Source organism: Cavia porcellus, unplaced genomic scaffold, assembly GCF_034190915.1.
Source record: "Cavia porcellus strain 051 isolate PalLab524CR breed Dunkin Hartley unplaced genomic scaffold, mCavPor4.1 scaffold_3, whole genome shotgun sequence".
In the NCBI taxonomy this organism is placed as follows: domain Eukaryota; kingdom Metazoa; phylum Chordata; class Mammalia; order Rodentia; family Caviidae; genus Cavia; species Cavia porcellus.
This window is the reverse complement of record NW_026947486.1, coordinates 26,086,845-26,104,588: the sequence shown is the minus strand read 5'-3', so window position 1 is coordinate 26,104,588 and position 17,744 is coordinate 26,086,845. Positions and strand designations below refer to the sequence as shown.

General features: G+C 35.8%; 1 protein-coding gene across 19 annotated transcripts in view; it reads left to right on the top strand.

The window, feature by feature from the left end:
* Positions 1 to 17,744, top strand: part of LOC100720927 (constitutive coactivator of PPAR-gamma-like protein 2) — a 478,018-nt gene that overhangs the window by 95,319 nt on the left and 364,955 nt on the right. For all 19 annotated transcript variants that reach the window (XR_010046553.1, XR_010046554.1, XR_010046557.1 and 16 more), the window contains one exon: positions 1,437 to 1,630. Coding sequence is in view for 14 of the 19 variants with exons in the window: in XM_063245942.1 (XP_063102012.1) it covers positions 1,437 to 1,630 (194 nt within the window). In the remaining 5 variants the exon portion in view is untranslated. The remainder of the gene's footprint in view (positions 1 to 1,436; positions 1,631 to 17,744) is intronic.

Below are 17,744 nucleotides of genomic sequence, written 5' to 3'. Positions count from 1 at the left end.
GGTTTTCTTGAACCTAGGAATTTGAGACCAGGAAACATAGTGAGACCCTGTCTCATAAAATTAAATAAATAAAAATTGTTCTGTTGAGTATCTTGTTCAAGGTATGAGTTACATAAGTATTATATTCACTGTTTTTATTTGGAGAAAAAGTAAATTTTACTTGATATTGGGGGTTTGAACTAGGGCATCTAGGTAATCACTTTACCACTGAACTGCATCCCCAGCTGTTTTTCTCTATTTTTTTCTTAACATAGGAGTCTTACTACATAGTCTAGAGTGGCCTTGAATTCACATAATCTTCTTGTCTCAGTCTCTCAATTAGTGGGGATTCCAGGTGTTTACCACCACATCCAGTCCTTGCTAACACTTTTGGTTTTTGTTTTGAGATAGGTCCTCACTATGTAGTATAGACTGGCCTTGAACTTGCTTATATAGCCTGTACTGGTCTCAAACTCACAGCGATCCTCCAGCTTTAGCCTCCTGATTACTGGGATTATAGACGTGTTCCCTGCCTTACACTTTTAAGGGTCTAATGTAAATCTTTTAATAAATAAAACTTGGAGCTAAATATATGATTTATTCAAGAATAAGTTTTCTAGATGTTAAGACTCTTTGTAATTTTGATTGGAATATAAACAAAAGCCCTCTATTTTTTGTCAGATGTACACCTGTTATTCCACAACTCTGGGAGGGTGAGGCATGAAGATCACAAATTCAAGTCAAACCTAGGTGTCTTAGTGACTTAGTGAGAGCCTGTCTCAAAAAATAATAAAGAGCACAGAATATTGCTCAGTTCAGTGGTACCCAGTTCAATCTCAAGTATCACCAAAAAAAGTTCTCTGTTTTCCTGCTATAATGCATTCTTTTCTCCAGAACACAGTATTTGCATAGCAATAACCAATTGTTCTACAAGTACATATTTTTTCTTCCCAGTTTCTAGAAGAAACAGATTATTATACATTTTACTGAAATTGTAATGGTAAAGGGAGATACATGAAATGCCTAACCAATATAGGTGAATTTTTATGTGATTCTTTATCTTTAGGTCTTATTTTGTGAAGAGAACTTATAACTGAAGATGTAGCTCAGTAGCAGACTGTGTGCTTACATGTGTGAGGCCCTGGATTCCATCTCCAGCACCACAAAAAAGTAAAATAAAAAAGAAGGGAAGGAAAAGAAAACAACAGGAAGGAAGGAAGAGGGAGGGAAGGAAAGAAGGAAATTTTAGTTGTACCACAATGTCAATTTTATTGCTTAATAAAGAGTTTACATGATTGTTTTTGATTTGTTCTTCCACATAAAAACCGTTTTGAAGCTCTTTACATCTTTCAGGGTAAACATAATATCCATAAAAGAAACATTTATTGTTATTTATACCATTTAGTCATTGTGCTTCAAGTTCAAGTTTCTGCCTGTTACTGCTTTCTTTGTTATAGGTGATAATTTATATGAAGCAGAAGCTGGATCAGTGATACATTCAGATACTTCAAGCCAGCCCAGTTTACCCTATTTCTCAAACCAGATGATAAGCTCTCAAATGACTTCTAATGTCCTGCAAGTTGACATAAATGTTCCAGGGCAAATTTATCCATCCCAGCAACTAGAAGGACATTGCCAACAAATTTCAGAGGTGAGAAGAACTTTTATATATTAATTATATAATACTGTAATAACAGGCATGGTGGCACATGTCTCTAATCTCAGCACTTGGGAAGCTGAGGCATAAGGAGTGCCACAAGTTCAAGGCCAGTCTGGGCTACATAGTGAATTCAAAGCTAGCTTGAACTGCATAGTGAGACCTTGTCTCTAAAACAAAAAGGTATTTATTATAAATGGGACAGTTCATCTTTAATCCTGTTGTCTTATTTAATGGTAACCACAACATTGGTCACCATAATGTTCCTTGTTTTCTTCTGAATAGTTGTCTATATCACCAATGTTGATCCTGTTGTCTTGCTTTGAAGTCTGTGTCAAATACATTGTTTTCTACTGATCTTCTTTGGTTTGTTTTGTTTTACCCTCTTTAAAATGAAAAAAAAATAGTTGAAGCTACAGCTGACTCATCCTAGATTTTGCCTGTGGTTGAAGGTTAATCCATTGTTTTGCCTGTATCTATACTTGGACTTACGCTTATTTCACAGCCCCAAGTTTCCCCATTATGTGTGCAGAATGTCTCAAGGATAAAGGTAGGACACATTTTTTGAGATTCTGTATTCCCTTAAACAAATTAATCCTACCTAGACTTTTCTGAGAAGCAATGATTTTCTTTCATAAATTCATCATAGTTCAGACAAAAGTCACTGAAAGCTAATGTACATCCTAATGTACTTCCTAATGTACATTAGGAAGATTGGCCTGCATTTGTCTTTCTTAGTTGAGTCCTTCTCTGGTTTTGGAATCCAAATAATGCGTACTTCCAGGGATGAATTTGGGAGTATTGCTTCCCTTTCAATTTCATGAAAGATCTTGAGAAGTAGTGGTGTTAGATCTTCACTAAATTTCCTGTAGAATTCAGGACTGAATCCATCAGGGCCTGTGCTTTTCTTTTTTGATGTGTTTTAATTATGTCTTCGGTTTCATTTATTGATATTGAGTTATATAGGATTTTTATATCTTCTGGATTCAGCTATGGTAATTTATATGTATTTTGGAATCTGTCCATTTCTTCGGTATTTTCTGTCTTATTAGAATAGAAATTTTCAAAGTAGGTATAGATGATCTTGTGGATTTCTGCAGGGTCTTTTGTGATTTCACCCTTTTCATTCCTAATTGTGTGGATTTGAGTCTTTTTTCCTTCTTTTTGATAAGATTAGCTAAGAGTTTGTCAATTTTATTTAACCTTTCAAAGAATCAACTCTTTGATGTTTTGATTCTTTGTATTGCTTTTTTAGTCTCCAGTGTGTTAATTTTGACTCTGATCTTTATAATTTCCTGCCTTATCAAGCTTTTGGTTTTAGCCTGCTCTTCTTTTTATAGAAGTTTGAGGTTAAACATTAAGTTGTTTTTGTGCATTTGCTCTGTTTTCCTGATATAGATATTTAGTGCTGTAATTTCCCTCTTAAGACTGCTTTCATTGTGTCCCACAGGTTCTGATATGTTGTGTTGTCATTATCATTGAACTGTAAAAACTGTGCAATTTCTTCTGTAATTTAATCTGTGACCCATTGATTGTTCAGTAGTGTGCTATTTAATTTCCATGTGTTTATGAAGTTCTTGTTATTTCCTTTGGTGTGGATTTCCAATTTCACTGCACTGTGGTCTGATAGTATGCATGGGATAATTTCAGTTCCTTCACATTTACTTAAGCATGCTCTGTGAGCCAGTATACGGTCTATTTTGGAGAATGTCCTGTATGAAGCTGAGAAGAATGTGTATTCTGATGTTGTGGGGTAGAATACTCTATAGACATCTACTAAGTCCATTTGTTCAAAAATTTGATTTAGTTCTATTTTTTTTTGATTTTTGTCTAGTTGATCTGTCTTTTTTTTGACAGTGGAGTATCGAGGTCTCCCAATGCAATAATATTAGGGCTTGTTTGATTTTTCATTTGTAATTGTTTTATATAGCTGGGTGCACTGGTATTTGTTGCATATATATTTATAATTGTTTTTTGTTCCTCTAAAATTGCTCCCTTTAAGAGGATGCAATGACCTTCTTATCTCTCTTAATCAGTCTAAGCTAGAAATTCACTTTGTCTGCAAATAAAATAGCTATTTCTGCTTTTTTCTGGGTTCCTGTTGCATGTTGTGTTGTTTTCAATCCTTTGACTTTTAGTCTGTGAATTTGTTTCTGGATTAAATGGTATTTCTTGTATATAGTATATTGTTAGATCTTGCTTCTTGATCCATTTGTCCAGTCTCTGTCTTTTGACTGGTGAATTGAGACCGTTAACATTGATAGTTAAAAGTTACCATTGATAGTTACCATTGATAGTTTTCTCTATCTAGAATATCCTTTACCACATTTTGGAGTGTTGGTTTTGTGATCATAAATTTCTTCAGATATTCTTTGTTATGGAATTTTCCTTTTACTCCATCTATTTTGAAGGATTGTTTTGTGAGATGCATCATTCTGGGTTGAAGTTTGTTTTACTTCAGAACTTGGGATTCTTGACTCCCAGCTCTCCTTGACTTGAGAGTTTGTGGTGAGAAGTCAGCTATGACTTCCTATGCTGAGCTTACATAATTTACTTAAGCTTGCCTATTTTTTTTTGTCTGTGTCTGTTCTGTCACTAAGCATGGTGTGTATTTTCGTAATCTCTGTAGTTATTTGGGAGATTATTTCTGATTTCTTTTTTCCAGATCCTCATTCAATTGCTTTTTTGTTACCACCTGGTGTGGAACTTTCATCTTGTCCTACCTCATTGCCCCCTGCATTTGCCTTTGGTCAACTGGATGTCTGGGGTTGCATCTTATTCAAATGTCTTTTCATTTCTTTTATTTTTTTATGCTTATAAGTTTCCTATTGTGAGTTGCCTCATTGGTGGCATTTAGGACCCTAGGGTGATGATTATTTCTTTGAGGTATCTTTCAGGTGTAGCTAGTTTTTGAGTTTTGAGTCTCTTGGAAGTTGTTATTTCTTCAGTTTGTTGGAGATGAGAAGTTATTGCTCATTTGGCCTAGTTCCTGGTTCTTTGGCACTATTCCACTGTACTTTCTGTGACCCTTAGTTAATTCAGTCATGAATTATCAAGGCCAATAGTGCCAGCCAGTATAGTCCTCCAAATCCGGTGCTGCCCTCCTGTCCTTTGTCTCTTTGTTGAGGCCTCCTGGGTAGCCAGCCACCACTGTCACTGTTACAGTGCACCCCAATATTCCAGCAGCTCTTCTTGCCCAATGAGGCCGGCTCAGGGCGAAGGTCCTGCGAAGTACAGCCTTTTTCATTGAAATTTTTCTGTTTTTTTCTCAATTTACATTCTGATTCTTGTTATTTTCTATGTGGATTTAATATTGTATTTATTGTATCATAATATGTATGAACCATGCAACCAGTTATGACTTCTAGGTGTTAAACTATGAGTAATATATATTGCTTCTACATATAATACACACCACCTACTGCAATATAATTTTTGCTTAATATAAATATATGTACTTTTTAAGAAATTAAGAAGTTTCAAATTTTGATGAAGTCCAGTTTTTCTTTCATTTTATTGGGCTTTTATTTAATTACTTATTTAGTAGTTAGTTACTTGCAGTACTGAGGATTGAACCCAGGACTTTGCAATGAGGTTTATCTCCAGCCCTTTTTAATTTTATATTTTCTGACATGGTTACAATAAGTCTCTAAGTTTCCCAGTGTGGATGTGAGCTTGTGATTCTCCTGCCTTCGCTTTCCAGAGATACGTGCCTAGCTGATAGTATTTTTGGTGAGAGGTCTAAAGTTGTTTTACCTAGCTTTACATACTAGAAATTTTCTGTTATTTTTTTCCTTAAGATTTTTTTCTGATCACTTTGGAATGTGATCCTTAAGATTTTATACTTTGAAAGTTTTTATTTCAGTCTGTGATCTTTGTTAATTGTTGTGTGTGGTTTTAAGGTCCAAAGTAAGTGGTTCATTTTTTTATTTCCTATAAGGTAAGATTCCACTTGCTCTAGCAACATTTGTTAAAAAGACTGTCCTTTAATTCAGTTGGTTTTACAGTTGTATAAAAATGTGCATTGCCATATTGTGTAGGTCTTTTTTCTGGCTTCTGTGTTTTCTTTAATTAACTTATGTCTCTATCCCTTTTTTGCTTACAACTTCTCTGGATTATTGTAGTTGTACAGACAGCTTTAATACTGGCTAGAGTGATTTTTCCTGCTTCATTGTTTTTAAAGATTATTCTGGCTATTCTAAGACTAGCTTTACAGATAAAATTTAGAAAAAAACTTTATGTGTTAGAAAACCTTGCTGGCATTTTGATAGGAATTTAACTAATTTTATATATAAAATTGGGGAAAATTGACATGTTTACTATGTTTGATTTTTAAGTCTATGAATATTATGTATCTTTTATTACATTGTCTTTGATTTCTTTCATCAGAATTTTATAGTTTTCAGTATACAGATATTGGACCTTTCTGTTAGCGTTACATCCAAGTATTTAATTTTCCTTGGAAGGAAGATACTTTAATGTCAGTTTTTGTATTATATTTTGTTAATCTGTAGAAATGTTATTGACTTATGTGTAGGTGTGTGTATATGTGTATGTGTGTGGACTGATCTTGAATTCTGTGACCATCGTGAACTTATTAGTTACAAAAAGAGTTTTTTGTTTGTTGATTTTTATTTCTAGAAATCTTTGGACTTTTTTATATAGACAGTCATATAATCTATAAAGCCAGTTTTATGGCTTGATTTCTTTTTCTTTTCTTTCTTTTTCCTTTTTCTTTGTTACTGAAGATTGAATCCAGGGCCTTGTGCATGGTAAGGAAGTCTTCTACCACTGAACTACATCCCTAGCTGATCTAAAATTGTATTTTGAGACAGCGTCTTGCTAAGTCATCCATTCTAGCCTCACACTTGCAGTTCTCCATAGTAAAGGCTCCTGAGTTGCTGAGGTTATATGTGTGGCTTTGTAGTTTGTTTTCTAAATTGTATTCCTTCTATTTCTTATATCCTCATATTGTACTGATTAAAATGTCTGCCTACTGTGCACTGAATGACAGTAGTGAGAATGAATCTTTATTCTCAGTCTTAGGGGCAAATATCAAATCTTCACCAGTTGGTATGATGTTAGTTATAAATTTTTCATAGATGATTTTTACTGAGTTAATTTCCCTCTATTCCTGACTCCTTGCGAATTTTTTTCTTCCTCTTATATATTTTGCAGTGCTAGGGATTGTAATCAGGGCCTTGCACATCATGGTTGATTGTTCTATTGCTAAGTTATAGCTCTCAAACTTCAGTGAGAATTTTATTGAGAATGGATATTGCCTTTTTCAAGTGCCTTTTTTTGCATTACTTCATATTACCATATGATTTTTTTAACTTGTTGACCTGTTTGTGGGTTACATTGTTTTCACGTATAAAAACACCCTTGAATTCCTAGCATAACTTCATTAGGTCTTGGTATGTAATTCTTTATATTCATTGTTGGATTTAATTTACTAATATTTTGTTGAGAATTTTTTGTTTTTATTTTTATTATTATTAATTCTTTTTATTTTGAAAGTAGTAAAATATAACAGAACAAGACAGAATAAAGCCAACTGACACAGTGTAGTGAAATTGGTAAAGAACTTCACAGCAGGTTACAGGATAACAGTAATACCTATCACAGTATATTTTGTTATCATTATAATAGTTGTTCTTTCAATCATGTATATCAAAATAAAATAAAATACAGAACATTATAGAACTTACCAAAACAGAATATTGAATAGAGCAGTATCATTAATCAGAATAAAGCAAAACAATAATAAAAATATTTGCCTTCAAAGAGATGGTAGAAGGAAATCCCCCTTATTTGCTATGGTCAACCTCCCAAGAGATGCTCAGATCTCTGGTTCCCATTTGCTAGTGGGGGGTAGGAGAAGGGGGGGTAGGGGCAGTGGAATGATTGACTCTCAGCCCATGCACCAGGAGGCCCACTATTGCTTAGCAGGGAGGGAGGCTGGTTGCTTGGTTTCCCAGCATCCTAAGATCCAACATGGTTCAGATCTCAGGAGACTCTGGTTGGTGGTTCTCCCCCTGGAGGGGACGCAGCCTGCCATACCACTGCTGCTTACCAAGGAGGGAAGCTGCTTACTTGGTTTTCCAGGGTCCTAAGTTTCAACATGGCACGGATCTCAGGAGACACTGGTGGATCTCCCCCTGGAAGCACTGCAGTCTGCCACACTGCAGCCTTGTACCAAGGAGGCAAGCTGCTTGCTTGGTTTCCCAGGGTCCTAAGTTCCAACATGGCGTGGATCTCAGGAGACACCAGTGGTTCTCCCCCTGGAAGGGTGGCAGTCTCTTTTTTTGTCTTTTTGAGAGAGGGTTTTCTTATGCAATTCAGACTGTGTTTAAACTCACTATGTAGCCCAGGCTGGCCTCAAGCTAGTGACCTATGGCCTCAGCCACCCAAGAGCTGGCCTTATAAGCATATGTCACTGTTAATTTTTTGAATTTTAAATTCATGAGACATATTAGTTTTTACTTCAGTTCCTCTGTATATTTTATCCTATTTCTTCTAGAGGTTCTATCCTTTGCTAAGAAAGATGTTGAAATTTTATGTGAAAGTTTAGTCTTAAGTTTTTCATTTCTTATTTTTTTTTTGAGGCAATGTCTCACTGTGTAAATCAGGCTGGCCTTGAACTCATTGTGTAGTCCAGGCTGACCTTGAATTTGCAGTGATCCTCCTGCATCAGCCTCCCATGTGCTGAGATTACACATATGCCCCACCACACCAAGCTATGAAATTGTAGATTTATGTGTTTTTCCTATAGTTTAGTTTTAAAGTTATGTTATTTAGTGCATCCACAAATGATATATTGACCTTTATATCATATTATTTATATCCCCTTTTATCTTTAGTAATTTAGATTTCTGTTGTGTCTAATTTATCTGATAGTATGTACCTACCATGCCTTTTAAAAAATTAATGTCAGCATAATGAAACTTCTCCATCTAACTTTCAGTCTATGTGTATTGTTCTTGAAGTGAATTTCTTGCAGAAAATATATGTACTTGGTTTTTACCTATTCTGCCAATCTCTCTAAATTAGTGTATTTAGATCATTTGCAGTTGAAGTATTGCTATGTTAAACCTTAAGTCTCCCACTTTGTGTTTTGTTTTTTTTCTGCCTGTGTTTCCCCTTTGCTTTCTTTTTTTAATTTCAAAGAGAAAAAAATAAAAATAACAATAAAACAGTTTCAAAACAGGTTAGTAAGAGAGTTACAATAATTAATACATTGCATATTATTGTCTTTGTAGTATTCAGAGTACAAGATACAGGCATAGTATCTTACCCAAACAATATATGCACAAACCTTTCTTTTCAGTGAACTAAGAAAAACTATACTTTATTTTCTTGACTTTCAATGTGTTACTTGAAAAAAAATGTAAAAAATGTTTAGTATTTATATTGTTAGAAGTATATTTATGCTGTATAGTTCTCTCTGTGGTAGCTGTAATGATTATTGGTTGTATGTTAATTATGTATGTGTGTGAATGTATATAAAATCTTTTAAAATTCTTCATTAGTATATATTTGTCATACATAATGATCACTTCATTGTAGAATTGACACCTGTACATAATACACCTTAATTCTTTTTTCCCCTCTCTTGAGCCCTTTTTCTCTTCCCCTTTTACACAGGATTTGTTTCCAGTTTTTCTTTCCATTCTCTTTTTTTAGAAATCCCTTTTCCCTTTCTTTCCTTCCTCCTCCCTTCTCCTAGTTCTCCTTCACATTTGAACATATTCCTCCTTCTTAATATCACCCATTTTGCTTCTTTACCCTTTGAGTTTCTCGTACAAGAGAAATGATGTGATATTTAATCTTATGTGTCTAATTTATTTCACTTAAAATTGTGGACTTGAGGTGCATGCATTTACCTAAAAATGACTCGTTTATCCTTTGTGACAGAATAAAACTTGCATTTAAATACCACATTTTCTTTGTTTATTCATTCAGGAGTATATATATATATATATATATATATATATATATATATATATAAAACCTTTAGAAATTTAAAAAAATTCAATACATGTTTACAGTATATAAAAATTATATTTATTGTGAGGAATTGGCACATGTCTATAACATTTCAATTATTTCTTTTTGTCCTTCCCCTGCACCCCATTTAATTTTTCCAGCATCAGATTCATTTATTTATTTTGTAAGTCCTTACCAAATTATCATAAATACAGATTAACAGCCAGAATGGCAGGCCAAAAACATGTAAACAACATAAGACAATTATAATAAATTGAGCCACACTTTTAGATACATTGGTCATGTTGGATTATAATTGCTTTTTTCTCTTTTGTTTTTCCTATTGTCTGTGTCTTAGTTACTTTTTTCATTGCTGAGACAAAATACCCAACACCCAAATTTATAAAAGAAAAAATTTGTTGTACGTCACAGTTTGTGGAGCTTTCAATTCATAGTTTGCTGGTCCCAGGCCAGGTGGCTTGGCAGAGGGCCATCACAGAGGAGAAAGAGCTCATGCTGGGCAAAAGGCAGCAAAGTGGCGAAGAAGCAAGCAGAAAGTGAATAACAGCAGTCTTCTTTTTGTCCTTTATAATCTATCCAGTCTGTATACCCTTAGGGTGTGTAGCATTCAAACCCATTTTCTACACTCAGAAGTGTTAGATTAATTCCTGAGTATTTCATTTTGTTGTAAATGGTGTGGCTTCTCTTATTAGTCTCTTGGTGGTTTTGTTGTTAGTTTATAAGAATGCTATTGATTTTTTGAGTGTTGACTTTGTATCCAGCTACATTAATAAATTTATTGATTATACCTAGGAGTCTTTCAATGGAGTTTTGGGGTCTTCTATGTAAAGTATCATGTCACCTGCAAATAATGATAATTTAACTTCCTATTTTCCTGTCCTTACTCCTTTATTTTTCTCTCTTGTCTAATTGCTCTGGCTGGTATTTCCTGCACTATATTCAATAGGAGATGTGATAATGGACATCCTTGTCTTGTGCCTGGTTTTAAGGTAGAAGCTTTCAGTTTTTGTAATGCTGGTTGTTGGGTTGACACAGATGGCTTTTATCATATTGAGGTAAAGACCATCCATTCCAAATTTTTGTAAGGTTTTTATCATGAAAAAGTCTTGGACCTTATGAAAAGCTTTTTCTTTATCTATAGAAATTATCATGTGGTTCTTATTTTTGGCTCTATTGAAATGGTAGATTACATTTATTGATTTGTGTATTTTAAACCATCCCTGCATTCCTGGGATGAATCCCACTTGATCATGCTTCATAATCTTCTTGATGATTTGCTGCATTCTGTTTGCCAAAATTTTATTGAGAATTTTTCCATCTGTGTTCATTAGGGAGATTGGCCTAGAGTTCTCTTTCATTGGTTGGGTCTTTCTCAGGTTTTGGTATTAGAGTAATGTTTGCTTCCAGGAATGAGTGAGGGAGAATTTATGCCCTTTCAATTTCATTGAAGATTTTCAGGAGTATTGACATCAAATCTTCTCTAAATTTCTTACATAATTGAACCATGAATCCATCAGGACCTGGGCTTTTCTTTGTTGGTAACTTTTTAATTACATTTTCAATTTCAATAGCTGATCTTAGATTATTCAAAATTGCTGTATCTTGTTGGTTGAGCTTTGGTAGTTCATATCTTTCTTGAAATCTGTCCATTTCCTCTGGTTTTCCACTCTGTGAGTAGAGATTTTCAAAGTATGTATTCATAATTTTCTGAATTTCCATTGGATCTGTAAGAATTTCCCCCTTTTCAGTCCTTATTGCATGGATTTGGGTTTTTTTCTTTCTTTTTCTTGATAAGGTTAGCTAGAGATTTGTCAATTTTGTTGATTCTCTTAAAAAACCAGCTTTTTAATTAATCAATTCTTTGTATTTTTTGAGTTTCAAGTGCATTGATTTCTGCTGTAATCTTTACAATTTCCACCCTTCTATGAGCTTTGGGTTTAACGTTCTTTTTCTAGAAGCTTGAGATGAAGCATTAGGTTGTTTATTTGTGCTGGTTCTCTTTTCTTGATATGACAATTTATTGCTATATATTTCTCTCGCTTTCATTGTATCCCACAGGTTACAGTTTGTTGTTTCCGCATTTTCATGGAATTGTAGGTATTGTTTTATTTCTTCTTTAATTTCATCTGTAGCCCACTGTTTGTTCATAAAATTGTTATTTAATCTCCATGTAATTATGCAGGTTTTTCAATTTCTTTTGCCATTAATTTCCAATTTCAGTGCGCTATGGTCAGATATTAGTCATGGGATAATTTCAATATCTTTGCATTTACTTAACAATGTTTTATGCTATAACAGATAGTCTATTTTGGAGAATGTCCCATGCGCAGATGAGAAGAATGTGTATTCTGACGTGGTTGGGTGTAATACTCTGTAAACATCTACTAAGTCCAATTGCTCACAGGTATGATTCAGTTCTGTTATTTCTTAGCTGAATTTTTGTCTAGTTCATCTATCTTTTTGCGACAATGGGTTGTTAAGCTCCCCTGTTACAATTGTGTTCTTGTGTATTTGGTTTTTCATGTCCATTAGTATTTGTCTTTATAGTTGGGTACTCCTGTGTTTGGTGCATATATATTTATCATTGTTAATTCTTCCTGTTGAATTTTTCCACTAACAAGTATTTAGTGACCTTATTTATCTCTTTCAATTGTTTTAGATTTGAAGTTCACATTGTCTGAAAATAGAATAGTTACCTATGCTTTTTTCTATGTTCCTGTTGCATGGAATACTGTTTTCCATCCTTTGACTTTTAATCTATGAGTTTTCTTTGGGTCAGATGTGTTGGTTGTATACAGCATATTGTGGGATCATGTTTCTTGATCCATTCTGTCAACATGTTTCTTTTGATAGGTGAATGGAGGCCATGTACATTTATGGATATCACTGATATGTAGTGGCTCAAGTTTGCCATGTTATGGTCCAGTTGTTTGCTTTCTAATTTTCCCCCTTGTTTAATTGCTTGTCCTACCTGATGGTTTTTTTCAGCTGTTGTTCTGGAGACTGTGGTAATTTTTATCTCTATATAGTATGTCTTTAAATACTCTTTCTAGGCTTGGTTTGATAGACATGAATTTCTTCAGTTGTTCTTTGTCATGGAAGTACCTTGTTTCTCCGTTAAATTTGAATGAAACTTTTTCTGGGTACATCAATCTGGGTTGAAAGTTGTTTTCCTTACGAATTTGAAATACCTTACTCAAACTAGTCTTGATTTGAGGGTTTATGCTAAAAAGTCTGCCATGATTCTAATGGGCTTTCCTTGATTGTTGTGTCTTTTGTCTAAAAGCTTTTAGTATGTTGTTTTTATGTTGTATGTCTGGGATCTTAATTATTATATGTCTGGGTGTAGATTTATGTTGGTTTTGATTGTTTGGCATTCTGTATGCCTCATTTATTTGTATATCAGATTTTTTTTTCCTCATGTTTGGGAAGTTTTCTGCTGTTCCTTCTGTCAATATTTTAGTTGTGTCATTTGCATTGATTCATCTTCACTGATGCCTAATAATCTTATTTTGTTACTCATGGCATCATCTTGAAGCTGCTAGATTTTCACTTCATGCTGCTTTGTTACTTTTAAAAATTCTATCCTTTCATGATCGCTAATTGCAATCTTGTCCTCAAGGTCCGAAATCCTACCCCTAGCTTCATTTAAATGGTTTTGCCAGCTTTGAATAGAATTTTTTGTTTCTTGGATGTCTCTTTGAGTTTGTTTCATGAATTCTGATTGTTTTCTGTATTGTTCATTCAAAGTTTCAACCAATTTCTGATGCTCCTATACATTTTTCTGTACTTCTTCTTTAGCTGTGTGCAGCAACTCCTTTACTAAGGTAGTTATTTCTGTCTTTACATGAGAGATTACTTCTAATTTGATTTCCTTTATAGTCTCATGTAGTTGTTTTTTTAATTTCACTTGCTGTCTTTTCAGAGACTTCTGATGTGTTACTTTTGAAGTCCTCCATTTCAGTGTCTCCTGTACATGCTCCTGGTGGACTAGATGTTTGAGTTTGCATTTTCTTTTTCATTTTGCCATTTTCCCCTTTTGCATTAGCATTGTCAACTGTTGGTAGTGTGTATCTTGGTGTCCACCCATAAGGTTGATGTTTTTCCAAGTGCTTGATCCCATAATGAATAGGTGGGCCAGTCACCTGACTTCTCCTTGCAGATCTTATTGGGTGAGTCCTATATTCTGGCCTCACAAGCCTAGTAGTATTGATGTAGGTCAACTTTTGGTTCTTGCTGTTACTTTATCTTCAGATTATTGCAGGTGACCAAATCTCCATGTCTATAGTACTTGTGTCAGCTGAGGCCCTACTGTGTCCCTCTTGTGTGCCTGTGTCTCATAAGCCCTTTTGATTTTTTCCAAATTTGGGGAGTCCTTATTGGCACACTCTTCACCCTACTTGATGTCTTATGTGTGCAGGAAGGAGCCACCCACACTCTTGCCAGAGTCACTAAGTCTTACAGTTAGTTGGAGGGAGCTTTACTGCTGGCCCTATTTACCCACTGTGCACTTTCATTTTAGGAGCATACTCACTATACTGACTGGAGCCTGCTGAGATCCTCTGTTCAGGTGAGGCATTTACTGAATCTCCCATCAAGCTAGCACAGTTAATCTGCTGTAGTCCAAGGTCCTGGGAAAAAGTGTGGGAGCTGAAGGGCAACAGCAATATTAGGTCCAGGAGGCAGAGAGTATCCCAGAGGGGCCATCAGGTGTTCTGGGTCTGGGTGTCTGCCAGCCATGTGGGAAATAGGGCCAGTAGTGTAGGCATTTGTGGGCTGAGAGGAGGGCTAATGGCATCAGTCCTGGCATTTGCGGGATGTAGGGGAAGTACAAGAGAAGCGCTGTGTGGCGACATAGGTTGTCCTGGGCCAAGGAGCAGCCGGGACCCCCCTCTGGGTGTCCACAGGCTGCTTTCTTGTTTTGAAGTCCTATATCACTTTCTTGGTTTTGTTCTAAGTGGGTTCATTCTGTTTCATCCTGTTTGGTCCTACCAGATCATTTAGACCTAAAAATGGATGGCAGTGGAACACTGGGCCCATACCTGGCTGTCACAGGCATTCCATCCTTCCTGGATGGAAGTAGGAAGGGGCCGTGTAGAGTTTCCAGGTCGGGTGTGAGTGCTGGGGATCCTCCTCTCCATCCAATTTGAAGGACAGTTATGCACGATACATCAATCTGGGTTGGAATTCATTTTCCTTTAGAATCTGAAATACTTCACTCCTTATTCTTCTTGACTTCATTGTTTGTGTTGAGAAGTCTGCTGTGATTCTGATAGTTGATCACCTTTATAGGTGATCTGTCTCTTCTCTCTAGCAGCTTTTAATAATCTGTTATGTTGGATTTCTGGGATGTTGATTATTACATGTCTGTGTAGTTTTATTTTGGTTATGGTTATTTGGAGTTCTGTATGCTTCACTGATTGGTATGTCAGTTTCTATTCTCACACTTGGGAAATTTTCAGCTATTATTTCTATAAATAGCTTCTTAATATTGCTTGTGTTGTCAGCTTCCTTTTTGTTTATACCTATCAATCTTATGTTGTTTTTCTTTGCATCATCTTGCAGTTGTTGAATTGTTATTTCCTGGTTCCTTGTTATTTTTAAAAGATCTTTCCTTTCCTGTTCACTAGCTACAGTCTTGTCTTCAATGTCTGAAATTCTATGTTCACTTTTGTTAAGGCGGATTTGCCAACTTTCAATGGAATTTTTTATTTCCTGTATATCTCTTTGAATCTGCTTCATGTATTCTGTTTATTTCTTAATTATTCATTGAGTTTCCATCTTTTTGAATTGTTCCTCTAATTTTTTAACTATGTCTTCTTTAGATGTGTTCAGCATTTCTTTCATTACATTTATCATTTTTTATTTTACCTGGGAGAGTATTTCTGATTTGAGATCTTTCATAGCTCCCCAGAGTTGTTTCTTTACTTCAACTTATTTTCATTTCATGAATTTCAGGTTTCTGGCTTATATTTTCTTCTGTGTCCATGTCTCCTAGGCTTGCTTGGGTTCAGCTGGAAGTTTGAGATTGCATTTTGGTCTTTCGTTTTGTTATTTTCCTATATTTCTGGGTTTAGAGCAGTGTTTCAGTGATTTCTCCATGTGCTGAGAATCACTTGGCCCACTTTTGGCTCTCGGGACAGACAGCAGGCAACTGCTAGCCACATGGAGTTCACTGGGAATGGGCCAGTTAGGCCCACGAGGGCTCCCATGTGTCTTCCTGTGATTGGAGACATTGGGCATGGTCTTACCCCCTAGAAGGGACATTCCAAGGCATTCAACCCGCGCTAGGTCACGTCCTGGGACTGGAATAAATTTCAAATTGCCATTAAGAATTGAACTGAATATGGATTCATTTATAGAGCCTCTATTTATGTTAGAAATGTGGCTGTTATCTGAAAGAGTATAAGTACATTGATTTGAACAGTGTGAGTTGGCTTTGTTTATAATCTAATTTCTAGGTTATACTGTATATAGTTTTATATTGCCATAAACCTTTTTCAGCGTTATCAAAAACCCACTGTGTGGTCAAATAGTGTAGATTTCATGTCTTGGCACATTTATATTTCTAACTTTTTCATTTCTGACATATATTCATTTTTAATTGTCCCGTGTACTGCCTTCCATGCATAATTGTGAGCTCTTGAGCTGCCTTATCTAAGCCACACAAGCCAGTATATAGAGTATGTACAAATGGGAATTTGCTCTCTGAAAATCCTCAAGTCAAAGTCAGAAAACAACCAAAAGCTACCCTGTTTTGAAACCTGCCTCAAACATTAAAAGGCATTTCTACTTTAAATGCAAGCATATGAATTTCCAGAAAGGCTGAACAACATACATTTATTTTGAACCTCCCCTTCCATTTGAAAACAAGGTGCCTGTTGTATTATTCCAAAATAGGTGCTCAGAAGCTCCTGCAATTCTAGTGTCATGAGATTACCCAGAAAAGGCACTGTTCGTGTGCCTATGCATCAGAGTCTCAGAAAACTTGAGCATACATAGAATGTATGCAGTATATCTGATTCTTGTTCCAGATACTTTTAACTCATCTGACTATATAGGTCAGGTGTGTGGTTTCTAGAAGTTTCCCAAGGGATTCAGACATTGATCTCCTGCTGAGAACCATAGACACAGCTGAGAGGCAAAGGCCCTAACCCCAGTTGAGGCAGTTTAAAAATCAGGGATCGGGGCTGGGGATTTAGCTCAGTGGCATAATCGCCTGCTTTGCAAGCAGGCAGTCGTGAGTTCGATCCCTGGTACCAATAAAAATGAAAAAGACAAAAAAAAAATCAGGGATGGCCTCTTCTTCAGCTGCCACTTCTGCAAAGAGCAGGCCTGAATCAGAGGACAGCACCCACAGCTTCCCAGGTCAGAGATTGGATCCACAGACTTTGGAATGTGACTTTAACTATATGGCTCTGATCCGCAGTTAGAGATGCACTTTAAATAATTTTTGTCCTAATTGGAGATCTAGGGCACTGACTTATATGCGACCCTTTGCTAGAAGGGCATGAATGCAGTGTTATTTGGCACTTAAAACATCAAGTAGAGCTGGGCATTGTGGCTCACACCTGTAATCCCAGAAGTCTAGAGGCTGAAGCATGAGGAATGTTGCAATTTCGAGACCAGCCTGGGCTACAAAGTGAGCTCAGGGGTCAGCCTAAACTGTATAGTGAGATCTTGTCTCAAAAAGACAGTATATAAATAAATATAAAAATAAAACATCAAGTGGTGGGCAATTACCTCAACTAACTATGTGACTGGCATCCTTTTCTGCTACACATGCATATTTGCCCAAGAAGAATAACAGAGTCACCAGACAGACACCTAGATCAAGCACTTTGGAAGGATTCTATTGCTACTTAGGGAAACCGACAGGTTAAAGGAAGCTGTGTCTTCTTTTGTTCAGTTATAAATGGAACTCTCCATCCTGGTTTCTTCAGTTCTCCCAAGAGTCCCTGTATCCAAGATACTGGTAGATAATACCACTCAATAGGCTTTTATACCTGCGTCATGGGTCCAGGGTGCTGGGTTTAATCTGCTAAGCCTGATAATAAAGACTGCTGTACCCTTTGACTTGGAAACCTTATGGCTTTAA